Below are 27,149 nucleotides of genomic sequence, written 5' to 3' on the forward strand. Positions count from 1 at the left end.
TGGAGAACAACAGTCCTTTTAAAGGTTTTGTGGAGTTCACATTCATCCAACATAATTAATGTTCTTAGCATGTTGAAACCGAGACCTTAAATTTAGTTGCCATTTTCTACTACACTTCTGCTGTTTACTGTACCTTCTAAATATGGAGAAAACGTATTATAGCCACCAGCAGCAAGACCCATTACAGCTTGTGTTTACAAATGTAAGTATTTCTTCCTACCTGTTATCATTGACAGATCTGTGATCCTGTTGTTGTTGCTGTTGCTGCGGCTGCTGCTGCAGAGAGGGTGGGTGTTGCTGCTGACCCTGGTAAAGAGGATGCGTGGAGGTAGGTGGTGGAGGAGGTGGTGGACTTTCACGGTACAACCCGTGTTCAGTTTGTTGTGCCTGCTGCTGGTGATGGTGATGGTGGTGATACTGAGCTGGCATCATCTGAGGTAGTTCTGATGGTTGGCGTGAAGGTTTGGGTGCTGTTGGAGGGGGTGCATAACCCGGTCTGTATGTCGGAGAAGTAGGTGACATCGCGTGATGAGAGTGGTGGTAACCCTGTTCCAGTACTTGCTGCTGTGGTGATGATGGATAATTGTAGGTTGTGTTTGGTACACGAGGCATATTTGGCAGCATCTGGTGATGAGAAATGAAAACCTTCAATTACAGAACATATTACAGGCCATTTCATAGTTAATAATAAACAACTTAAATAATTATCCACTTACAATATTCTGTTCAAATTAATCAATATACTACTGTTCAAAATTTGTACGACAATTATAGTTCAATGATGCACAAAACAATATAGTATGGAAAAAGTACAATTGAATTGTAGAGAGCACATAAAGCTTACAAGGGGATCACACCTACTTGTCATCATCAATTTCATTCAAATTTATGGAACATTGAGAGTTTGGCCAGAAATGAAAGTGACACAAGTGGGAGCTCCAAACGGATAAGAATTTAGAAGAAAATAGCATTTTTGACGTGGGTCAGGCGAGACACGAGTCACTTACATAGCGACTTACATAGCGTAGTTTGCTGGCAGCGATTGGTGCATCGGAAAGAGTACGAAACGGTAATCCGAGGATCATGGTGTCGAGACCCTTTATGTAAACCTGCTGTTACTTTTAATTTTTACACTGGAAATAAACTGAAGTAATGGTGAATACATTGTTTTTATATATATTTTCATAAAAGACTAAGGAAAATTTGGGAGTGCAAACAAATTTCCAATAAAGGATTGTAAAAATAAAAAGGTTGGCTCATTGAGAGAGAAAATGGAACCACATACTGGGAAGACTGCATCAAAATACATTTCATAGTGTCTCACCAACTATCCCTGCCAATATTTGACAAAATGAAGCATTACATGCAAGTCTGCTGCCAAACTGTGCAATGAGGAGAACCTTTTACAAACATAAACCTAGTTTGTTTTTATATGGAAACTCAAAACCATGTAATTGTAAAGACATAGCATTTATAACCTGTGCAAAATGCTGAGTACTGCTTCCTCTGTTTTTACAATGAATATCACCAAAGTGCATGAAAATCTGCCAGGAAGTTTCAACTGTAAAAGGCCAATTGAAAAGTGTCCATTTGAGGGTATTGCTGCATTGTATATGTAATGCTGCACAACTCCGATGCAGATATATAAGAATCAACCAAGTAGCATAGGATTAGTGCCGTGTTCATGTCTCTCTGGCATGCAAGCAATAAACATGGAAACATAAACTATTATGCAGTCATTACTAAATGCCTCTGAAAAGGACAGTTATTCTTTTCTTGGCAGCTGAAGGACACACATCTTAGACGTCCATCTTCAGAAAATACAGAATGTGTATGGGGCAGCATATTTGTCAAAAACCACCATTGTGGAATGGTGTGCCAAGTTCCATGCTCGTCAAAATTTGACACAAGGCACAGGTCAATCTGGGAGGCCAACTCGGGTGAGAGACACTTGAGCACCCGTCCTATAGTCCCTATCTCTTCCCATGTGATTATAACACCTTCAGTCACTTAAAAACCGACTAGGGTCAACAAGTATACAGCAGGCAATTACGGACTTCTTCACGCAGCAGGACACAGTGTTTTACCAAACTGATTTCTTCAACCTGATGCATCAGTGGGATGATTGCCTCAATGCTCACAATGGTCTTGCTTGATCAATATACTGATTTTCGACTATTCAGTCTTCAAACGAAAAATTTTTGATTGTCCATAACAATAAAATTATGTAATCTTATATATGAAGTTCTCAAGTATGCCTTATGATCCGCACCTGGAGATTTACTTGCAATCCCATATATTACTTTGCATTTTATTTTCATGTTTTTATACAAATATTAATAAAAAAATATACTGAGTATTATTTCAGTTTATTTACAGCGTAAGTGATGTAAAGTTCAAGATTGCAGTTCCAAGAACAGGTTGAGTTAACACTGATCTTCTGAGTATTCAGTCAGATATTCTATAGCAGAAAATCGCGAAATCTCAGAAGATAGAATGAAGCAGATTGTGAAAGGTGCACACTCTGGCAGATTGAAGTTCCACACTGACAATATGGTTTTTTTTTTTTTTTTTTTTTTTTTTTTTTTTTTTTTTTTTTTTTTTTTTTTTTTTTTGTGCAGAGATTGAACTCCTAAGTAACCAATGGGCACTACGCAGGAAAACCATACGAAACTGCAGAATATAAACATGTACTCTAAAAGGACTTTTCTTCCAGTAACACAGTAGACTCTAGTAACAAGAAGAAATGCTGGAACAAAATCTAATTTTAAACAGCTAAAAGATTTCATTTCCTGGATTTACAAGATGACAGTAGCTACTAGACAAAAGTCAACATAAGATGTCAAAGGCAATAAAGGAAAGCAATGGATAAGATGGAGAAAACGGAGAAGTTAAATAAGAGCTGTAGAAAATAGGCAGCTAGTGTGTCAGAATAAAGAAAAATTACGGGAGAAGTATGTTTGTGTCCATACTCTACAAAACACTGTGAAGTAAATGGCAGAGGCTAATTCTCTGCCGGCCGGAGTAGCCGTGCGGTTCTAGACACTACAGTCTGGAGCCAAGCAACCGCTACAGTCACAGGTTCGAATCCTGCCTCGGGCATGGATGTGTGTGATGTCCTTAGGCTAGTTAGGTTTAACTAGTTCTAAGTTCTAGGCGACTGATGACCTCAGAAGTTAAGTCGCTAGTGCTCGGAGCCATTTGAACCAAGCTAATTCTCAATGTATCAGTCATCAGAGCCTATTTCTGTTCAATTCACACATCAAGTGCAGGAAAAATGATGTGTTTATATATCTCTTTGTGCAATGTAATTAGTCTAATCTTATCTTTGCATACCCTAAACTATACATAGAAGGTCTTAGGACATTTCTTCCTAACTTAGAGCTGGTTCACATAACTTTGTAAGTAGGCTTTCACATCATATTTTACATCTTAGTTGAAGCATCAGCCTGTAGAGTTTTTCAGCATCTCTGTGATTTCTCCCAAGGTTCAAATGAACCTATAACTGTTCTTGCTGCTCTTCTATGTATATGTTAAATATATCCTATTAAATCAATTTGGTATTAGTCCCAGACACTTGCACAATATTGTAGAAAGAGTGGCCAATTGTTTTTTAAAGCCATCTACTTTGTAGACAGACCGAATTTTTCTACTATCCTACCAATGAACTGAAGTCTGGCAATTACTTTACCTGTGACTGAGCTATGACCATTCCATTTCATATCCACACAAACTGGATATTGAAGATGATCGATTCCAATTTTCATTCATTGATGTTGTCATAAGATACTAAGTATTTTTTCTATTTTGTGAAAGTGCAAAGTTCTACATATGATGAACATTTAAAGCAAGTTACCAATCTTTGAATCTGTTTGAAATGTTATTGAGATAAAACTGAATATTTTTGCAGATTTTGTCAGAGTACTTCTTTATAGTCAGTATTTCATTATGGATAAATGCGTCATATGCGTAAAGTCTGAGCCTAATATTAATATTGTCTGCAATGTCGTTAATACGTGACAGGAAACATAGACGTCCCCACATGCTTCCTGGTGCACATTTCTACATCCATTGATGACTCTCCATTGGTGTTAATATGCTTTGTCCTCCTTATCAATAAATCCTCAATCCAGTCACAAATTTCCCTCAATACCCCCTATGGCCGTGCTTTCGATAACTAGTATGATGCATGTGAGGAAAAGTTTTAACAAGAATAAAGGAGCTTGGCAGTAGAGAAAGAAGATGATTGTTGGTAAGCAGAGTGAAAGCAAGGGGCAACAGAAAAAAATAGATAACAAACCATGAATTCTTTTGGCTTTGAGAACACCGAACAGTTAAAACAGGTAGCCTGCTCTCAAAAAATGGAACTGAGGAGAAAGTAGACTACTTTACAATGTAATGACACAAGGAGCATCTCCATTCAACTTTTCTCAGTCCTTTTCATTGTAGAAGCCTACATGTTTGAGCCACCAAAAACAACCTTTAATTTATCATGGAATTTAGCATTACATGGAGTTCAAGTATTTACATAAATACTTAAATTCCCCAACCACTATCAGTATCTACAATATTAAAGACTGTTCTTAGTTTGTAAGACTGTGGTAGATTTCAAAATGTGACATCTGTCATGACTAAAGGTGGCCAATTCTTCAGCACTGGCTTACAAGCCACAAGAACAATTAAACAGAGGCATTGCAATTGTTTCCAAATATTCACTACAACTCACTTGTGGACGAGTCAGATGTGGTGGATGGTGAAGTTGTGGAGAAGTAATGCCTCGCATTTCACGCCTTCTGACTTCTTCCTGCATCTCATGCAATTTTGCTTCCTGGCGCAACATGTCTCTTGTAGATTGAGATCTTGCTGTCATTCCCTGTAACAGAATAGTACTGATAGTATTTCATTTGAATGAAGAGCCATTTAAGATAAACACTTTAAAGTTTGTGCAATATACTGCAGCATAAAAATAAAAGTGGAGAAAAAGTTAGTGGGCCTATTTGTACATAATATATTACAGAAGCATTTTTAACTTTCATTTACAGTTGAACATCCACAACTTTTCTGGTTCTTATGCCTCAGTACTACGGTATTACTTTAAAATGAAGAGAGACAGTGGCATAATAAAGAAAAGAAAAAAAAAAAGACTCTACAGCCAAATAATATCTGAGGTATCGATGGATGCAGTTTAAGTATGTTTTAGAATCTCAAAATTTAAGACATGGATGAATTCATCACATCTGACAACAAAAACTTAGTGGAAATATAAACAATGGAAGCAGGGGAAAATCAGAGATTAGTACAGTTCAGTTCATTCATATGTGTCATGAAGCATGAAGATAATAAAATATGAAACTGAATTGTCTTGACTATAGTTTGAGTCTTTTTGTTCCACATTTGTTACCATGAAAATCACAGATTTTAGGGAGGAAGTATCGGTTACTAGATACCAATAGTTTGGGCAATGAAGGTGCACAGAACTGACATAATCATTATCGATAAGTACTTCTCATTTGTGAATCAATCACATTTCAGAACTTATGATCAATTATGAAAAAACAGAAAAGAGTGAATGAAATTTTATTTTTCAAATATTTATTATAAACATTATGTGCAGCAGCTAATGAGATATACTGACAGAACAAATTATGAAGTAAATGCGAACTGTTTTACCTATGTTCCAAACTTAATTACCACTACTAATAACAAAACAAAACCCTTGTAAATATCATCTGTTAATACATGTGATTTTGTTTGTGCATCTCTTCCTAATGTGTCACTCTTTTCTATATTTTATGTAGGCTGCCACAGACTAACCTGAAATTTCTTATTCAATCCGAGTGAAAATCCTACATGTTAATTGTTCCATCCTACCGGAGAAACAGCAAAGGTAAATTTCATCACATCATGGATAATACAGTGTGAACAATTTCTCCCTTCTATCAGATTTTCAGTTTTAAAGATCACATATGCCTTAACAAGTTGAATTCCGTGTAAATGTCTAAAGGACAACAGGTTAAAGATGGCAATGCAAAAGACAAAACTGAATTTTCTTCTGTCATTTACCTGGGCATGCTGTGGGCTGCCATATGGGTCTTTCTGTGGAATGTACGCAGATGTGGGCCGGTCTCTCAGATCCCTAGCATTCACTGGCATTTCAGGTGTCCGATGCAGGGACGACTGTGACCCACGTAATCCAGTCTTCTGTGGATGTGGTGGACTCCTGGGAAGTAAATAAACATACATCATCTCAAGCTAAAGCAAGCAGTTTAAGAAGATTGAATATTAAATGCATGTGTGTATACCTCCACAACAAAATTTAGAACATGCTGCATACCCATTATTCGTATGATCAATTATTCCACATAATTTGTCAAAAACTAAAGAGTTTAGTAGACAACAATTGTGCTCCACCTGACTAATTTTCCATTTTAATTGACACTCATATGAATATCAATTATATTAATTTTTATTCTGTATGTTTTTGAGTATTCCAAATAAATAAATGTAATACGTGTCAAACAAAGAAAGATTACATTCTATATCTGGTAAAAATTATTTTGAACCTTCATTTTAATTAAAAATACAGTGATAAAATAAAGTAGGACTTGACACAAACTATTTATTAACACATCAAAAGAAGAAAATGTCATTCAGCATGGCACAGAGAACAATTTGTATTCTGTGTTGGTTTATATAAATACACATTAGTTAAATATTATCTTCACAAGAACTATTATTTAATATAACACATACAATAGAAAGTTATTAGTTTATTTATGGGTAACACACAAAACTGCACAAGAAATGTAATACTATTGTCTGACAAATGGCGTTACATCCTAAACTTGTGATGGAACTTGATCATTCTACAACTTTGGGGCTAATTGCAATTTTCCTGTCACAGTTCTATTCTTAAACACTTGCAGAGCTCTTGAGTCACTATGAATTAAATGAAAGGAAGACTGACTACTGAAGTCAATAGAAGAAAAAAAAATGTAGGTATGAAATACTGAGTTACCCAATTAACGGAGAATAAGTTTGCAAGCGTTCTTCATAAAAACAGGGCTGTGGAAGGACAATAAAGGACACAATGTAAGAAATGTTTACGATGCACAGGAATCATATCTCTCTCTCTCTCTCTCTCTCTCTCTCTCTCTCTCTCTCTCTCTCTCTCTCTCTCATTTACTGCATGGACACAATAAATTTTTAGGGCTTGTATTCCAGTTCGAAGAAACTGCTAAGCCTTCCTAACATGAAAGATGAACACACTGCAGGGTTATACGAAAACTTAGTGACAGTAGTTGAAAAACATGTGTGGTTATTATTGAATACAAAACCACCCACCAATGTAGTAACACACTAATATTTATTACAGAAAGAATATTTAGAAAAAGAAGTAAAGAAAACTAAAGTGTAACATTCTGTCATCAGAGATAGACTACAGTCTCAGATATGACAAGGACAAGCAACAAACTGGCCATGTTCTTTCCAAAGCAATCGTCCTGGCATAAGAAACATAAATATGAATGGTTGGAAGAATACATGAACTCCAGATTTTCTGAGTGCAACTCCTGTATCTTAGCCACTATGTCACTATGCTGAGTCAATATTCAGGAGCCCAGCAATGGCAACAGAAGATTAATTACATTAATTATGATAAAGCAGATTCTTGTCAGAGGTTCTATAGATTAGTGGGTTCTGGGAAGGCTATCAGCAGAACCACAGCAAAACTTCAAAGACAGTGAATGGGGCATGTTATAATGTCAGAACTTGCTATACGCAAATTTTAAAAGGAAGTGTTAACATAGCAGTACAGCCATCTGTATTTTCCCAATATCACTACACAATTATCACATCATTCAATTACTCCATCTTACCATAGATGAAGGCAAGCCCAAGACACCATATGAAGTTTCGAGATGTGCATTAAGCTAAAATGGTACAGAACAAGTAATGGATTCTTCGTAAATTGATTTTTTGATGAGAAAATTGAATTTTTAACAAGAAAGTGTCTTTAAAATAGTTTCAACTGAGGTCTTGACAAAGAAATGTAACAAAACGATACAGCCTTTGCTTTTATGCACCGCAGGTCTTCTTAGCATGTGTTGCTTATATTATAATAACAGACCATATGCTGCTTTTCTTCATGTGGATCCAAAATACATCTTATTTCAGTGGGTGGGTGGGTGGGAGGAGGAGGGGTGAAAGTATGCTTCAATTAGCTTTCTGTCAAGTTCAGACAGGTTCATAGCTCTGTTAAGGAATAAGAAATACGTGTGATTGTTACATATACACACAGAACTATTGAGCTCAGTAAAGTTTCTAAATCATAAATACAAGAAAAGTTTGCAATTTGCATGTTAGCACAACAATAAATTAAAAATGGTAAAAATAAAGAAACTGAACCATGAAGCCCAAAAACAAGAGCATGATGTCTCTGAAGCAACTGAAAGTACTTGAGTGAAAAGGCCACGATATGAAGAGTTGAACAAACCTAGCACCATGCCTGCGGAATGAGAAAGTTACAGGAAATCTGCAAATGCATATTGAGCCAGTGAGATGGTTGTAATAAGTATATCTCATTATAAAGAAGTTTCATTTCCTCTCACATTTTTACAAGCATCTAGATATTTTCCTGAAAAATTAAAAATATCTAAGGTCTTAACTCTCATACTACCTACTGACGGAATACTGAAAATTCCTTAGCACAACATGTTAACTAGATCACATAGCAACGGTTATTTGTACGTCATATTTACACATTAGCTTATTTTACAACCATAAACAGAGTAAGTTAGCAGTAGGCTCTTCTTCTGGTGCTACCTTATCTATATTTCATTTTCTTTATGGTATATCCATCTTTTTGTACGACAGAGTTGCAAGCACTGGAACACAAGTAGCAACGAGGGACAAAAAATAATGCTGTAAATTTTAGCTATCAGGTTACCTGTCAGTATAAGCTGGATGCGATGCATCATGGTAGTGACCTTGTGGACTTGGCATCTTCCCACCTTGTCCTGGAGGACCACTTCCACGAATGGGACTCGAGGGAGGGTAGCCTCCATTGTGCACCTCTTGGTTACGATAGATGCTGAGGTTTTGGTAGAACCGTTCACTTTCGCCACCAACACCATGCTGGGGAGCATTCTGCTGCTGTGGTTGTGCCACCTGATGCGCATGAAGTGCAGGATTTGATGCCTGCCGGGAAACGGGTACAGACGGTGGCAGGGTGCGAGTGTCACTCAAATTCTGACTAGATCTGAAAAACATTCATACTATGTCAATATTTCACTTACGTACTATAACTAACTTAAGCCTGCAACACAACACTGATAAGACCATATTTATTTATTACTGCATTTAACAATGGAAAATTCAGGATGGTATGTAACAATAATAGAAAAAAGAAAGTTGCCACTCACCATATCAACGAGATGCTGAATCCCAGACAGGCAGAACAAAAATGTCACAATAAGCCTACGGCCAGCATGGTCTTCATCACACACACACACACACACACACACACACACACACACACACACACACAAGTGTGCGCAACTCTCGCCCACGACTGCCTTTGGTGAGACAGCTGATGCTTGTGACCAGACTGGAGTACGTGGTAGTGGGAGGATGTATGGGACAGGTCTTTAATCTATATCTATAACAGGGATATGAGCCACGAGGCAAGGGGCTGGGAGCAGGTGTTGTGTAGGGATACACAAATATATTGTAGGTTCAGTGGCCAATAAACATCTACACCATCTAGTTGCTGAGCATGCTGCCCAACACGACATTCTTCATTTCACTGACTGTTTCACGACCTTCGCCATCTGGATCCTTCCTATCAACACCAGCTTCCCTGAACTGCACAGGTGGGAATCCTCCCTACAATATATTCTATGTTCCTGTAACCGTCCTGGCCTCAATCTCCATTAGTCATCGTCCTTTACCCATCTATCACCCTCCCTTTTCCCATTCCAGCACTATACAGCCCTCTATTCCACCAGCACACCCTCAATCTGTTTATACTTATCTCCTTTTCTGCTGCACCCTCCGTCAGCCCCCAAACTGCACCAGCTGCCCCACTCTCTCCTCACCTCTTCCCTGTATGCTCCCACAAGCAGCACTTTACTGTCCCCCAACACTACCCTGCTATCTCATCCCCTCCCTGTCCATCAGAAGGATCGTAAGAAAAAATATTTCACCAATAAAGAAAGTTCCTATTTCACCCATAAAGGAAGTTGCTTGAACAATGTTCTTTCAACCAATTCTTGAGGATTATTCATTGGTCTGGGACCCTGGCCACACTGGGATGAAAGATAGGATAGAGAAAATTTCAGGAAAAGATGCACGATTTCTCATGGATCTATTTAGTCAATTAAAGTGTGTGATAGAAATGCGCGACAAACTCTAGAGACAGGGTCGTAGTGGAGGGAGGGTCCGAAAGTGGGAGACAGAGGGGGCAGTATAAGTGAAGTTTTGCAAATCATGAAGAGGTCTAATGGCAAATTCCGAGGTCCCGTACATCAATACGATACAAGAAACATATTGATTCCTCAAATATGTATGTGTAATGGCAAAATTAAAGAAATTCAGATATACGCAGTAGGGTACCTACAATCTTTCTTTCAATGTACCAACCAAAAAATTGAATGACAAGGGATCAATTCTCGTACTCTATGCATCACTATACAGAACACTAGACATTGCCAATGTCACAAATATAGAATTCTGCTAATAAGGAAACAAAGTATAACTGTGTATTTCATTCAGCCAGACATTGTAACACTCCATCTTATCAGGAAAATGAACCCTGATAGCTGCGAGTACCTCAGATTTGTTTAAGTAAAATCAAATAATTAATGGTGTTGTTGATATGAACATTTATGAGGGTCAATGAGAAAGTAATGCCTCCTATTCTTTTTTTTTACCGAGAATTTCATGCAACTACATAGGTTGAAAATCACAAAACTGATGGCTAATTTACGATTTTTCAATGTAATCTCCATCTGTTTCCACATTTTTCGTCCTTTTCTGACCTCGTCAATCGTGTGATAACTGGTGTTTGGTCTTGCAGTGTCATGCAAAAGAACATCTGCCATAGCAGTTTTTGGGCAAACTCACTGAAAATGTGTTTTAGGTCATTTGAGGGTTCTGACATATTAGACAATTTATTGTACATCCCTATTCCACAAAAACAACCATAAATGCATTCAGGAAGTGAAATGTGTAATACTGCCAATAGACATACAATAAAAGTAAAAGCGACATACTACCTGGCTTTCAGAACTAACAGTACCTTCCTCAGAGAGGAGATAGGGATGGGTAGGGTAAGAGAACCAGAGAGAACAAGAGTGACTACATATTGATGTACAAGGTTACAAAACACGATGAGATAATTCATACTGATGAGCCCGAATGGGGGAAAAAAGTTGTTGAAAAGTGACGGGTCCTTCTCATTCTGGGATCTGAATGACCTACTCTTCCTTTTTCACTTCACCCACTCCATCTCTCTCTTCTCCCTGAAGAATGCACTGTTAGTTCACAAAGTTAGGTAGTGTATCAGTTTTACTGTTACTGTTATGTGTCTATCAGCAATACTACACACTTTGCCTCCTGAAGGTAAGAAATGGCCACAGTTCTGTCCCATAATTTATTCGCACATATGATTTTGTTGTCACGTAGGTAATATTCTTGCACTGGAAAGGGAGAATTGTGACAAACAGTGAAACAATTTAGCAGTTTCACAACAAATAGTTTTTAGTTCATCAACATCCATTAAACACTGTGACTTTCTTCAAACTGAAACTGATGTGAGTGTATGATGTGAATGTATTTGTGGGGTGGAGGGGGAGGGGAGCTGCACGTGCAATAGTGCACAGTAGTCAATTGTGTTTATCAACCTGTCTTCAAGTGTTTGTGTGTGCCTCATAATTCTGACAAAAATAATTCTGTGTATGACTTACTTTGACCTGAGGGCAGTAGGTCCATTCACAGTTGGCTGGTGCTGTGGTGGTATGTGCTGGTGCGGAGGTCCATCATACGACTTTTGTGGTATACTGTTGGTTGAAGAGGTGCGACTATAACCAGGATTGAATACCTCATGCTGCCCTACTGCTTGCGTTCTCCCTGCACTTATGTCTCCGTTACCACCTGTGGAGTTGGAAGTCCACTTTAACTCAAGAAGTTAACATCATAACACAACAATTAGAATATCATTCATAGCTTACATACACTAGAAGTAGTGTTATTGCTTTCTACATAACACAAAATTTATGTATTAATAACCCCTTGTTACTTACTGTTAAGAGAAGGTACTGATTTTGAACTCTGAATTGGAGCATGAGGCATTACATTTCTTCTGGGGTCAATCGTGTGACTTTGGTCATTCATGATTCTCGATGGCAGATCACGTTCACTCATTCGTCGTGGTCCTATGTTAAAAAAAGTGGCATACTGTGAGTTAAAGTAATAAGGCTCCACTTCATGACTTAAAGATATAATTTTTACCAAACAAAAATAAAGCTAGAATGTTAAAAGCAAAAGTTTAACTGTTTCTCAGAGAAACTGTAATGATAATAAAAATTTCACCATAGTTCAGATTTTTGTCTGCAATGCATCGTCAAGTATTGTCAACATGCACTACACCAAAAAGCAAATGTCAATAAAATTGTTTCTTTACCTGTATATACTAAAGTATACACTAAAGAAAAGACGAAACCATAATGTCTGCAAATGGCAGATTATATTAACTAATACATCAAATGAAACTGGAAGCAAAATGTGTGTTAAGCAGGTAAATAACATTCATTAAGCTACACTGATGTAAAAATCATGCAAAACAAAAATTCCTTCTTCATCCACTATCTCCTATACATTCACAGTGAAGCCATGCAAAACGTCATTATGTACAAAAAATAAGTAAAACAGAATTAAAAAAATCTTGAAACTAAATGTTGTGCTCTACTCAACTAAAGAGAGCCACACGATCGCTAATGGCAACATGCTACAGTGAACGTATTGTTGCCTTACTGTCGCAGCGACCTGATCTCAGCTTCCCCATAGCCAGCAAGTTGTCCTCACTGCAAGGTCGCTCCCAGCTGCGTTGTTTCTGGTCTGGGCACCCTCTTCTCACACAAGGAGAGGTCTGAGTGACCTTTGTGGCAAAATGAACAGTTTTGAGTAAATCATCAGCACTTGCAGAACGGCTTTCGATATCCTTTTTATAGTGACAGATTTCGCCATCACTTTTCCTACGAATGCACACTGTGTGGCAGCTTTCGTGATACCTTGGAGATGTCTGTGTAGTTTTTGTTGCTAAGTTTGGGAATTGTAATAAATTCTCTACACTGTCAGTGTGTTCCCACAACTCATGGCTATTGGTTTTATGTACATCACTTTCACTTTTGCTTCTATTATTCAATCTGCAACAGCCTCTCCTCTGACCAGAACACTTCCTACGAGTTTTTGTGGCACTTACATTTTCTTCACTCTGAAGTTTCCTTGTGGTGTATGCCTTTCTTCTTACACGTTTTGCTGCTAGTAAGTAACTCTCACTTTTACTCCACCTGAGCGGAGACAGTGGTCTAATATTTCTGAATGGCATAGGCTTCACTACTTTGTCTTGTTGACCAAGTGGTGACGAAATTGTCTCCAGACTAGATCCGAGTCGATACACAAGTGTGTTACCCGGTGTTCGGTATACTGTACCCCAATGGGGTCTTCCTGATAAATTGGGAACAGATTTACAAATACGCTTTCCTGGACGAATGAGTCCACGTTCACCCATCTGGGAAAAATGTTTTGCAAGAGCAGCAACTCTACCCTCGCCCAGACGTACTTCATCTGGTGACTTCCAGCACTTGCTATCATCACTGTCTGCGTTCACTGACACGTCTTCCATTGTACTAAAATTAATTTTATGATCCACACTTTCCAGATTACCATCACTAGTAAATAGCTCTGGAGGGGAACATACTATAGGTGGAGCTTTATTTTCAATATCCAACAAAATTTTATCGACATCTTCAATAATTTTCAACTTCTCCTCTTCATCGAGTTCTGTCCTCCTATGATTATGTGGGGCAGTAATGTCGTTCTTTTCACATGACTGACATGTGAAACCACCCACGGCACCTAACATGTCAGAACGGGTGCAGAATGATGACTGTGAACAGCACACATCAGAACATGCGTCATCTGAAATTACGGATGACACCGAACCATCTTCAGCTTCGACAACAACTGTAGGTACCACAGGAAAATTCCCCATTCGACGGTCAACAATGCTGCGTACTGAATCAATGCCTAACATCCTTCCACAGAGCACGCCTGTAGCAGGACACGTGGCTCCGACGTAACACTCATTGTACGGCCTCCGACACCCCGGCACCCCACCTGTGTTGCTCCATTCGACGAGACGTTCCTGGTACGACACTGATGACGGCAAGTGCATCACAGACGATGCTGACGGGGGTTCTGCTGGTGGCTTGTGCAGGGGATGGGCTGACGTCACCAGTTCAGATTTTGGTCGTGGCCGAGGGGCAGAAGAGGGCCCAGCTGTCGCTGTGAGGGACAGAGCAAGCAGCGCAAAGCAGGTTGTTAGTTGGTTAGTAGAGTGACAAAGCAAGGACAAAGCTTTATTTAAAATCACAAATACAGAGTCACCATGGTATCTCTCTCTCTCTCTCTCTCTCTCTCTCTCTCTCTCTCTCTCTCTCGCTCGCACACACACACACACACACACACACACACACACACACACACACACACACACACACTCTTTAAATTCTTTCAGCAGATTTGTTAGAGAGAAACACCAGCTGTTCTTTTGCATGCATGGCAAACTTTGTTAGTTTATGTACACGTATACATACACATACACCCACACACACAAACCCTTCCATTCCCATCCATATTATTGAGAATGAACAAAAACAGCTAGTTATGATTGTTAATCACTAGTACACTGCTCACATTAATTAGCAGAACATCTGCTGTGTTAACTCTACTTGACACTTTTTACACCAGTGACACTGCTGAACAGCTTCCAAGCCCATGGCTACACACTGTATGGAACAACCACATGCTATTTTATCTATTGGCTTAGTCCTGCATTACAGTGTTGAAGAACCGTCAAAATAAGTTTGCTACCAGTGTGACACAGTAAGATCCACAGACTGCAGTAGTAATTCATAAATAGTGTTTCCAGTATGTCACATATACTGCTATTGATTAACTGCTTGCAAGTCACTACAATAGCAGAAAGCAGATATCATTGTCTCCCTGCCTGTCATTCAGTTGCCTCAGAGTAACTACAATGAGACAGAAATAATCACAAGACATGTAAGGCAAAGTTGTCAATGCATTACAGACCCTCAAGGTAACTTATATCTGACGTTCTCTTAAAAAAAAACACCACACACATTGTGAACCTTACCTGCTATTCATGTAAACCCAAGGGAATTGCCAATTTTGCCACTGGAGAACTGCATCAGTCATAGACAGCTAAGATGTGCACAAGAACATTCATCATCAAGGATACAATGTGAATGCTGGAAATTCATATAATGGAGTCGCCTTTGGCGAGATATACCCTCACTTCTGTCATGCACGTATGGAAAATTATTGAAAAAAGTGTTCACACTCATCTGGTGCACCACAAGTACTCACAGACTTTTATGAATTAGTGGAAAAACATTCCTCAGAAGGACCTTTGTACACTTATACAGAGTGTGCCACATAGGTGTCACGATGTAAGAAATGGAAGAACACTTGGACTACTTATGCTCTCAAACTTAAATAAGAACCATCCTTGATGATAGTACGACCGATTGATTTCAACACTATTTACAATAGTTGTGAAGTACTGTTCTATGCAGTATAGAGTAAATTCCAAAATAACCTCTTCTAATTCTTCTGAGTAGTATGCAATTATGCACGGGCATACAATGTGTAAGAAATGTAAGATATGCTTAATCACACTGTACATGACAAACTGAACTAACAGAAAAACAAAACAACTCTAATAAAAAGTGATGCAATTCCCTTCAGTAGCGTCGCTTTTAAGATTTTCAATGATGTCTAACAAACGAGGATTGGAACTTGAATAGTGGCAACTATTTATTCACAACTGATACGAAAGAGTTACATGTTTGCACCTGTTACTGCCCTTCAAAGTAATCACCAGCATTACATAGAACCCATTGCCGGCAATGTGGAAGGTGTAGTATACCGTTAGCACAGCCTGTTCTGTTGATGGTGCGAATGGAACGGTCTGCTGCCAGTCGAATCTCTGGAACAATTCTGAAGCGAATGCCATGAAGTGGTTCCTTCATCTTCAGAATCAAATAAAAGTCACAAGGACTTAAGTCCGGGGAGTATGGTGGATGGCACAGTACTTCCCAGTCCCATCGACTGAACAGAGCAGCCACAGCTTGTGCTGTATGCACCTGTGGATTGTCGTGCAAAATGATGGGTGGGTTGCGCAGAAAGTATCACCGCTCCTTTCGCAAAGCTGGTCGCAGGTGACTTAAGTCCTTATGACTTTGATTTGATTCTGATGCTGAAGGAACGACTTCGTGGCATTCGCTTCACAATGGTTCCAGAGATTCGACAAGCAGTAGATCGCTCCATTCGCACCATCTACAGAACAGGCTCTGCTAACGGTATACTACACCTTCCACATCGCTGGCAATGGGTTCTACACAACACTGGTGGCTACTTTGAAGGACAGTAACAGGTGCAAACATGTAACTTATTTGTATCAGTTGTGAATAAATAGTTGCCACTATTTAAGTTCCAATCCTCATATTTTGTCACTTGTATTACATCAATGATAAAAAAATTACATAAACATTTTCATTTATGAAGAGACTGAGCTTCATCAGTGAAGGTAAGTGCAATACATGCACGGCTGACCTTGCCAACAGAGCTGTTTACCATCAAGCCTTCCACTGTGTGGTGTGCAGTTAGCGGGAGGCAGTGCTCCAGTTACAGGCACATATTTGTGTCCATGCAATCATGTGTCCACATGGCACAGCACCTGTATTCCTCCGCTGATGGGTATTTACGCCACAGTTCGGCCCTTCAATAAGCAGTTCAACTCCAAGCTCTGGACTGACTAGTAGCCACCCTCGAGTCTATGCTTAGGGCCGCAACACCTGCTGCTACCCATCATTTGTACCGTCCTGCACCTTCTATCACTGCTAGTGACCATATGGCATCTGTTCCGAAAGGCCCTACTACACTCGAACTGTGGTATTTGCCAGGATAACAGCTGCTGCTGTCAGATAGCCATTCTGGAAGCCCCACTTCTTCAACTTATTGCCATTGTCAATGATCGTGGGCCTTGTCATAGAGAAGGGCAGAAGGACATTTCAGTTGACTCACGTGGACCTTTTCCTCTAAGCTGTACCGAGTTAGTTTGTGGTCAATTAACAGTAGTTATCCCAACGCGAGCACATCAGTCACACCCTTGGCACACCACTTGGCTATGGGTTACTATAGTAATGGTTGTTGGAATGTGTCTTTCAATATAAAAGCCAATATTTCAACGCTGTTCGATTAGAAATTAAACTATTGAATGAGTAATGTATTTTCAAACAGTGACGGACAATCATGTTGTGTATGGAGAATTGCATCCACACAAACAATGACATTACTGACAATATCTTTGTTTCCATATCAGGGAAAATTAATTTTTCAAGTACAAACGAATATTAACATGTTTCAACTGTTATCAAGCATTGTCAGAGTACCTCAAGCATTTTCTGATCATCTTCTGGTGATTTATGTTCAATATGGATATTTCCGCAAATCGTGCACACTTGGGTGCCGCAACAGTAATTGTTTGAGAAAATAATATTTTTTCCAACACTGGCCAACTGGTTTTCTTACTCCAATAAAACTTGTAAAAGGGAACATCATGATGCTTTGTAGGAAATCTGCAACCGCTATCTTATTGTTTTCAATTATTTGTGCCTTAACCAGAAAAATTCTAATTAATGAACATATTTGTTAATTCTAGACAACAGCTTTCATCACACGTATCCCACAGCCTATAGCCTACGAGCAGCTAGTTGTTCTCTCAGTAGTATAGCAGACAACATCATGAGCATCTTACCTCTGCCCATGACTGGTGATGGCTGTTGGAGCAATGTAGCCAGGCCATGGTAAATGGCTCCCTGTTTTGCCACCTCCAGTGTAACGGTGGGGCCAGTACGTACCAAATATTCAGCGGCCCTGGATAACAGTGCAAGCCAAAACTTAATATCTACACATGTTTTAGCAAACAACAATTTGCTATCTGTGAGATTCACAAAATACAGGCAAAATGTAGGTATACAGTGACAGTAACAATAAAGCACTTGCTATCACAATATAATTTTAGCATACATGGTACCTGCAATCCACAAGGGTAACCAGAACACCGTAATATAAAACATTTATCAGCCACGGTCAGTAGCACTTACATTGTTCTCTGATAACACTGTTACCTGCAGGTAAGTATTGTTACTGAATGACTGTACGGAAATGCAGACCAAGTGCATAGCAATGTCCATACATAAAACAAGAAAACTAATAGTGTCTGATTACAAGATCAGTGGTAACTATTTGGAGACCATCACATTCTTATTGGGGAAGACAAATGAAAGATGGACATTTGTTGGGAGGACTCTGTAAAAGTGTAGTTCCTGTGTTAAGCAAGACCCATGTAAGATCCTCCCCCCCCCCCCCCCCCCCCCCCCCCCCCCATGAACCATGGACCTTGCCGTTGGTGGGGAGGCTTGTGTGCCTCAACGATACAGATAGCCGTACCGTAGGTGCAACCACAACGGAGAGGCATCTGTTGAGAGGCCAGACAAACGTGTGGTTCCTGAAGAGGGGCAGCAGCCTTTTCAGTAGTTGCAGGGGCAACAGTCTGGATGATTGACTGATCTGGCCTTGTAACATTAACCAAAATGGCCTGGCTGTTGTGGTACTGCGAATGGCTGAAAGCAAGGGGAAACTACAGCCGTAATTTTTCCCGAGGGCATGCAGCTTTACTGTATGGTTAAATGATGATGACGTCCTCTTGCGTAAAATATTCCGGAGGTAAAATAGTCCCCCATTCGGATCTCCGGGTGGGGACTACTCAGGAGGACGTCGTTATCGGGAGAAAGAAAACTGGCATTCTACGAATCGGAGCATGGAATGTCAGATCCCTTAATCGGGCAGATAGGTTAGAAAATTTAAAAAGGGAAATGGATAGATTAAAGTTAGATATAGTGGGAATTAGTGAAGTTCAGTGGCAGGAGGAACAAGACTTCTGGTCAGGTGAATACAGGGTTATAAATACAAAATCAAATAGGGGCAATGCAGGAGTAGGTTTAATAATGAATAAAAAAATAGGAGTGCGGGTAAGCTACTACAAACAGCATAGTAAACGTATTATAGTGGCCAAGATAGACACGAAGCCCATGCCTACTACAGTAGTACAAGTTTATATGCCAAATAGCTCTGCAGATGACGAAGAAATTGAAGAAATGTATGATGAGATAAAAAAAAAAAAAATTATTCAGGTAGTGAAGGGAGACGAAAATTTAATAGTCATGGGTGACTGGAATTCGACAGTAGGAAAAGGGAGAGAAGGAAATGTAGCAGGTGAATATGGTTTGGGGCTAAGAAATTAAAGAGGAAGCCGCCTGGTAGAATTTTGCACAGAGCACAACTTAATCATAGCTAACACTTGGTTTAAGAATCATGAAAGAAGGTTGTATGCATGGAAGAACCCTGGAGATACTAAAAGGTGTCAGATAGATTATATAACGGTAAGACAGAGTTTTAGGAACCAGGTTTTAAATTGTAGAACATTTCCAGGGGCAGATGTGGACTCTGACCACAATCTATTGGTTATGAACTGTAGATTAAAACCGAAGAAATTGCAAAAAGGTGGGAATTTAAGGAGATGGTACCTGGATAAACTGACTAAACCAGAGGTTGTACAGAGTTTCAGGGAGAGCATAAGGGAACAATTGACAGGAATGGGGGAAAGAAATACAGTAGAAGAAGAATGGGTAGCTCTGAGGGATGAAGTAGTGAAGGCAGCAGAGGATCAAGTAGGTGAAAAGACGAGGGCTAGTAGAAATCCTTGGGTAACAGAAGAAATAATGAATTTAACTGATGAAAGGAGAAAATATAAAAATGCAGTAAATGAAGCAGGCAAAAGGGAATACAAACGTCTCAAAAATGAGATCGACAGGAAGTGCAAAATGACTAGGCAGGCATGGCTAGAGGACAAATGTAAGGATGTGGAGGCTTATCTCACTAGGGGTAACATAGATACAGCCTACAGGAAAATTAAAGAGACCTTTGGAGAAAAGAGAGCCACTTGTATGAATATCAAGAGCTCAGATGGAAACCCAGTTCTAAGCAAAGAGGGGAAAGCAGAAAGGTGGAAGGAGTATACAGAGGGAGTATACAGAGGGTCTATACATGGGTGATGTACTTAAGGACAATATTATGGAAATGGAAGAGGATGTAGATCAAGATGAAATGGGAGATACGATACTGCGTGAAGAGTTTGACAGAGCACTGAAAGACCTGAGTCAAAACAAGGCCCCGGGAGTAGACAACATTCCATTAGAACTTCTGACGACCTTGAGAGAGCCAGTCCTGACAAAACTCTACCATCTGGTGCGCAAGATGTACGAGACAGGCGAAATACCCTCAGACTTCAAGAAGAATATAATAATTCCAATCCAAAAGAAAGCAGGTGTTGACAGATGTGAAAATTACCGAACTACCAGTTTAATAAGTCACAGCTGCAAAATACTGACACGAATTATTTACAGACGAATGGAAAAACTGGTAGAAGCCGACCTCGGGGAAAATCAGTTTGGATTCCGTAGAAATGTTGGAACACGTGAGACAATACTGACCCTACGACTTATCTTAGAAGAAAGATTAAGGAAAGGCAAACATACATTTCTAGCATTTGTAGACTTAGAGAAAGCTTTTGACAATGTTAACTGGAATACTTTCTTTCGAATTCTAAAGGTGGCAGGGGTAAAATACAGGGAGCGAAAAGCTATTTACAATTTGTACAGAAACCAGATGGCAGTTATATGAGTCGAGGGACATGAAAGGGAAGCAGCGGTTGGGAAGGGAGTGAGGCAGGGTTGTAGCCTATCCCCGATGTTATTCAATCTGTATATTGAGCACACAGTAAAGGAAACAAAAGGAAAATTTGGAGTAGGCATTAAAATCCAGGGAGAAGAAATAAAAACTTTGAGGTTCGCCGATGACATTGTAATTCTGTCAGAGACAGCAAAGGACTTGGAAGAGCAGTTGAATGGAATGGACAGTGTCTTGAAAGGAGGATGTAAGATGAACAACAACAAAAGCAAAACGAGGATAATGGAATGTGGTCGAATTAAGTCGGGTGATGCTGAGGGAATTAGATTAGGAAATGAGACACTTAAAGTAGTAAAGAAGTTTTGCTATTTGGGGAGCAAAATAACTGATGATGGTCGAAGTAGAGAGGATATAAAATGTAGACTGGCAATGGCAAGGAAAGCGTTTCTGAAGAAGAGAAATTTGTTAACATCGAGTATAGATTTAAGTGTCAGGAAGCCATTTCTGAAAGTATTTGTATGGAGTGTAGCCATGTATGGAAGTGAAACATGGACGGTAAATAGTTTGGACAAAATGCTGAAGATTAGATGGGTAGATCACATAACTAATGAGGAAGTATTGAATAGGATTGGGGAGAAGAGAAGTTTGTGGCACAACTTGACCAGAAGAAGGGATCGGTTGGTAGGACATGTCTTGAGGCATCAAGGGATCACAAATTTAGCATTGGAGGGCAGCGTGGAGGGTAAAAATCGTAGAGGGAGACCAGGAGATGAATACATTAAGCAGATTCAGAAGGATGTGGGTTGCAGTAGGTACTGGGAGATGAAGGAGCTTGCACAAAATAGATTAGCATAGAGAGCTGCATCAAACCAGTCTCAGGACTGAAGACCACAACAACAACAACAACAAAAACATCTAAGATCCTACTAAAACCTATCCTGCTGTACTGTATCAGTGTTTGGCATCTTTAGCAGGTGTGCCTGGTAGCAGACACTGAGGAAAATCACAGATATGCTGCTTGGACTGTATCCAGTATACCCATTATAGATGCGTAACAGAAATAATCACATGATTTACACTGCTGTCTCTGCAAGAAAAGTTATGTTTATTTTTGCAAAAAAGCTTTGAAGTATACTGTGCAACTATTCTTCTACTAACAATGTATTATTAGTGTGATGAACATGAGAGTGCAGCAAGAAAGATCAGACAATGTACGGAAAGAGAGAGTCACGTTTCCAACATTCTAGATGGAATTGGAAAGTGTGCGCCTAACACTGATATGCAAAAGTGGGAAAAACATCGAAACTGATTTCGATTTCATCATTGAGGTCTGAATGTCGACGGCCAGTAATAATTGGAGCCCATAACATATTATTTTTGACACTGATGTTACATCGTGAATTTATAGAATGACATAAAAAAATCTAATACCATATTTACTAATCTATAAATACAATAATAAATAACATTATATGTCCCACATCTGTTTGTTTACTGACAACAAAAATAATATTTTTTAAAGAGAATCTTTCCCTCCAGTCTATTGCACTGTTGAAAGAGAGTATACCATGCTTTTAGGAACAGTCTTTCAGAAGCTGACTATGTGGCTACAAACTTTACTTCTAATGGATCTTGTTTACATCTAGAATGCCGTCTTTTAGATGATAACCGAGCTGTGATGGTATGTTCACTTCCACAGTTTGGAAATTAGGTTTTTCTCATGCATTGTTCCCTCCACACACCAAGTCTGGTTTCTCTACTTTCACGTAATGTATCAATCTGTCGTCTACACAACTTGACATCAAGAAAGCATGGACTGAATGAACAATTAAAGATATTAATCCACACTTAGTTACAATAATACCCAATATTCCCGCCTCAGTAATTCAAAAAAGAATTTGTCTCCACCCCATGGCCATGTCTGACAAACTACAAATGTGTTGCACTAGTGTTGTAACAAGACATATTCAGAAAATGATATATTTAAATGACCAAAAAAAAAAAAAAAAAAAAAAAAAAAAAAAAAATATTGACAGTGGTAATAAGGAGCCTGGTGTTTGCCAACATTGAAGGTTGGAATTTTGTCTGCCAACATCGAAGGTCAAAATTTTGTCTTTAACATCGATATTACAATGTTTCATTACCGGTATTGAAAATTTATGTTTAAGCTTATCACACTGATATTTTGCAAATATCAATGATCACTGAATGTCCCTAAGCTATGATACTCATGTTTCCATAGGTATACATTTGACTAGAAAGTGTACAAATACTCACTTCTCTTGTGTGATTCCAACCAGGCTCTGTCCATCAACTTTCAGCAATTGGTCTCCAGCCTGCAACTGACCATCCTGAAAACACAAGAAATCATAATTTCTGCAACTTAAACATGGAACAGTGTCATGTGATGCACAACACAAAACAGAATATATTACAATAACACATATGTTACTGAGTGTAGTGAGAACTCAATCTACAAAAGCCCATACAACATAAATAGTAATATAGTGAGAATGCAAACTGTAAATTAAGCCTACCATTTCATATAAGCATGGTATGGAAAGTTCAGGCAGAATATAAGTAATTTAGGAATAAAGGAGACCCCCCCCTGTCCCCCACACACACTTGTGCAGCTACACTGGGCTGGCTGATCACATAAATGTGTGTTCAGCCAGCACATTGTCCAATGTAGCTGCAAAAGAGATTCACATTCGTGTGTGTGTGTGAGTGCTCATTAAAGGATTCAACAAAAAGCTAGCAAACCCAATACTTTGAATGTTCAGCGAGTGGTCTCTTTGAATGATTCAAAAGAAAAATGCAAAACTATGAAATGAAAAATAAGTAAAAGCCTTTAACCGCATCATTAAAATTTAATGGAACTGAGTTCCAAAAATAAGATAAAAACTTGGAAAACTGAGCAGCTCTAAATACTGTCTTTGTGATTATCTAAAATACTAATTTACAGGAATTATTTTAAAAGTGTCAAGTAATTCAGAAGTGTATCTGATACTGAATAAACTTACAGCATCAGCTGCTCCTCCTTTCACAACAGATTTGATGTAGATGCCTAGACGATCCTGTCCAGCTCCCTGGAACATAGAGATTGAAACTAACATGAAAAACTACATACATTTCCAAACAAAGGAAAATCAGGATGGAATAATAACAATAAATTTTAATTTAATGAGTTTAATAAAAATTGTTGGTGCCATTTCCAATACACATCAGTGAAAATTATAAAAGAGTATTCAGGCAGAAACAGTGACACCACAACAGATTCAGCATGTTGTAATTGTGTGTGTGTGTGTGTGTGAGAGAGAGAGAGAGAGAGAGAGAGAGAGAGAGAGAGAGAGAGGCAACTGATCTGATGACAGCTTCTGTACTCATGAAATTGATTGGAAATCCCTAATACAAGTGAAAGGTCTCTAGGTATGACAGTCATTGCTAGGCACCTGCATGGCATGGATTTAGTGAGATTATTGGTGAGTTCGTACAGGAAATTTTGTCATTTCACAAGACAACCACACCCCAAATCTGGAGGTGTTACTGACAGTTACCTATTTTGCAAAGAGCTTTACCATAAGCTACCTGAACTCACTTTCAAAAACTGAGAAACCTCATATACTTAATGCACCAACAGATACAAATCAAATTGAAGTTCCACACTTATTCCTCACACCTGAAACACAAGTTACCAAATAGTTTGGATGATGATTTTTATCTTAAGAAAATGAAAAATCTCAAACAACAGAAAGTCCAGGTAGGACCATCACTTGCTTGTGAGTGTCTTTTTAATTGTGCCTGTCTGCAACTTGACGTGTCTTCGTTATGGTAAATGAAATTAAAAAACTGATGAAAATGGTCAACACTTGTTTGGCATCACCCTGAATACCTATCTGACCTCTTCAGCAGTGTCAATCTGTGACAGTTTGAGTTTAAATCAGCTAATGAAAATTGTTGAACAACATGCTTAACTCAACCAGCAGTGTTTTAACAGATTGATTTACTATTTCCATTATTATAAGCATCTTCACTGTTTCTGTCCATAAAATTGCTAATTGGAATTATCTACAATAAACACCTTTACGTCTGTTGATTTTGTGCTGTTAAAAATAACTTACTGACTTCTATCACTTAGAAAGTCCTGAATCCAGTCATGAATCTGCTCTGATATTTGGTAATCTTGTATTTTGTTCACTAGATGACGGTGCTGTACTTGTTACATAACATTCCTTCAATAGCCAGTAATGTAATTAGCTCTGTGAAACTGTGGACTTCTAGGACTTTTAGTTACTGTAATGTCCACGTTAATGAGCAGAAAAGATCCTCGAATGTCTGGGAAACCATCATGACAAGCCTAGCAGTTCGACAGAAGCAGTCAACTTGTACCAATAACTTAAGAACTGTACCCAGATCTGGAAAAGACATCTCAAATACTAATGGAATCCTAAAAAAGGAATCTTCCATGACAGAGAGCACTGGAAAATATTTTTCTTACCGTGTCCCATTATGGTCCCCGTGATACAACAATGCTACTCGTGCAGCTACAGCATCTAGCAATGCACTTTCTGCAAACTCAAACCACTCCTTGAATTAAAGCAATGGCTGGGAACTGAAGTCTACCTTCATTAGTTCAGGAATGGGTTGCCACATAATAATTTGTTGCAGTTACTGCCATCACTCTTCTCTGGTGCAAATCAGCAGGCCAACGAAAAGCCTGACACAGAGTTTCTAGATAAATGTTTGGACCTTACGTCCACAGTTTCACAGAGCTAATTACATCGGAGGAATGTTATGTAACAAGTACAGCACTGTCATCTAGTGAACAAAATACAAGATTACCAAGTATCAGAGCAGATTTGTGACTGGATTCAGGACTTTCTAAGTGACAGAACTCAGTAAGTTATTCTTAACAGCACAAAATCAACAGACGTAAAGGTATTTATTGAGTATCCCAAGGGAGTGTTACAGGACCATTACTGTTTACAATATTAAGAGCAGTCAAATAAAATGAGAAAGATGGAAAAAGTAATTCAACTGTTTATTATTTTTTGAAAAGCAACTGTCATAACTGTTAATAAACTTATCCCACTGTGAGACAAGACAGACAATGCCTTCATTTAAAAACTGTTCACCGTTTCCTACGGAACCATGATGATCATATAGAAGCATGCTCCTCTTCAACCAAAGCAAATCGACAGCAACAAATGTCTTTCTAGAAGATGCAAAAAAATATAGAAATTGCACAAGGAAAGGTCAGGACTGTACAAAGGATGTGCAAGGGCTTTTCAGTGAAACTTTCGCAGTTGACACGAAACAACCTTATACTGTCCCTCATACAAATAAATGATATAGAAGCAGGCATCGAAAGCCTTCGAGGCTTTTTGCAGATACTGCTGGTATTTATAGTAAGATTGCAGAGTCAGACATCTGTTATGAAATTCAGAAAGACCTGCAGAGGATAGACAATCGGTGACCAGCATCACATTCAATTCTGAATGTACGAGGGTCACTCCAAAAGAAATGCACACTATTTTTTCAAAAATACAGTTTTCATTCTGCATGTGTGAAAGTTTTACAATTTGTAGATACATCCTAACCGTTTGTTTTCAAACTTAGTTCAACCTATTCCCGTGAGTGGCAGCGTCACAGCATGTCTTCAAGATGGCTGCTACACTTGAAGTTCGTCAGAAGCAACATGTTGTCATAGAATTCCTGTGCTGTGAAAACGAGACAGTGGGAAACATCCACAAGAGGTTGAAAAAGGTGTATGGAGATGCTGCTGTCGATCGCAGTACAGTTAGTCAGTGGGCACGAGGGTTACGTGATCAAAGCAGGCACAGCAATATTGAGGATTGTCCTCGCAACGGCAAGCCTCGTACTGCACACACTCCAGGCAATGTGCAAAGAGTTAACGATTGGTGACTGCTGACAGATGCATCACAGTAAACGAATTGTCACGCTACGTTGGGATAGGGGAAGGAAGTGTTTGTAGAATACTGAAAGTGTTGGCGTTAAAAAAGGTTTGTGCC

General features: G+C 39.0%; 1 protein-coding gene across 3 annotated transcripts in view; it reads right to left on the reverse strand.

Moving 5' to 3' along the window:
• Window positions 1-27,149, reverse strand: part of LOC126101143 (afadin) — a 1,121,024-nt gene that overhangs the window by 26,781 nt on the left and 1,067,094 nt on the right. For all 3 annotated transcript variants that reach the window (XM_049911831.1, XM_049911830.1, XM_049911832.1), the window contains 10 exons: window positions 24,141-24,206; window positions 23,395-23,468; window positions 18,125-18,243; window positions 14,398-14,565; window positions 12,303-12,434; window positions 11,967-12,153; window positions 8,948-9,259; window positions 6,064-6,220; window positions 4,727-4,873; window positions 221-624 (listed from right to left, as the gene is read on the reverse strand). In XM_049911831.1, coding sequence (XP_049767788.1) covers window positions 221-624; window positions 4,727-4,873; window positions 6,064-6,220; window positions 8,948-9,259; window positions 11,967-12,153; window positions 12,303-12,434; window positions 14,398-14,565; window positions 18,125-18,243; window positions 23,395-23,468; window positions 24,141-24,206 — 1,766 coding nt within the window. The remainder of the gene's footprint in view (window positions 1-220; window positions 625-4,726; window positions 4,874-6,063; window positions 6,221-8,947; window positions 9,260-11,966; window positions 12,154-12,302; window positions 12,435-14,397; window positions 14,566-18,124; window positions 18,244-23,394; window positions 23,469-24,140; window positions 24,207-27,149) is intronic.

Source organism: Schistocerca cancellata, chromosome 9 (genome assembly GCF_023864275.1).
Source record: "Schistocerca cancellata isolate TAMUIC-IGC-003103 chromosome 9, iqSchCanc2.1, whole genome shotgun sequence".
Classification (NCBI taxonomy): domain Eukaryota; kingdom Metazoa; phylum Arthropoda; class Insecta; order Orthoptera; family Acrididae; genus Schistocerca; species Schistocerca cancellata.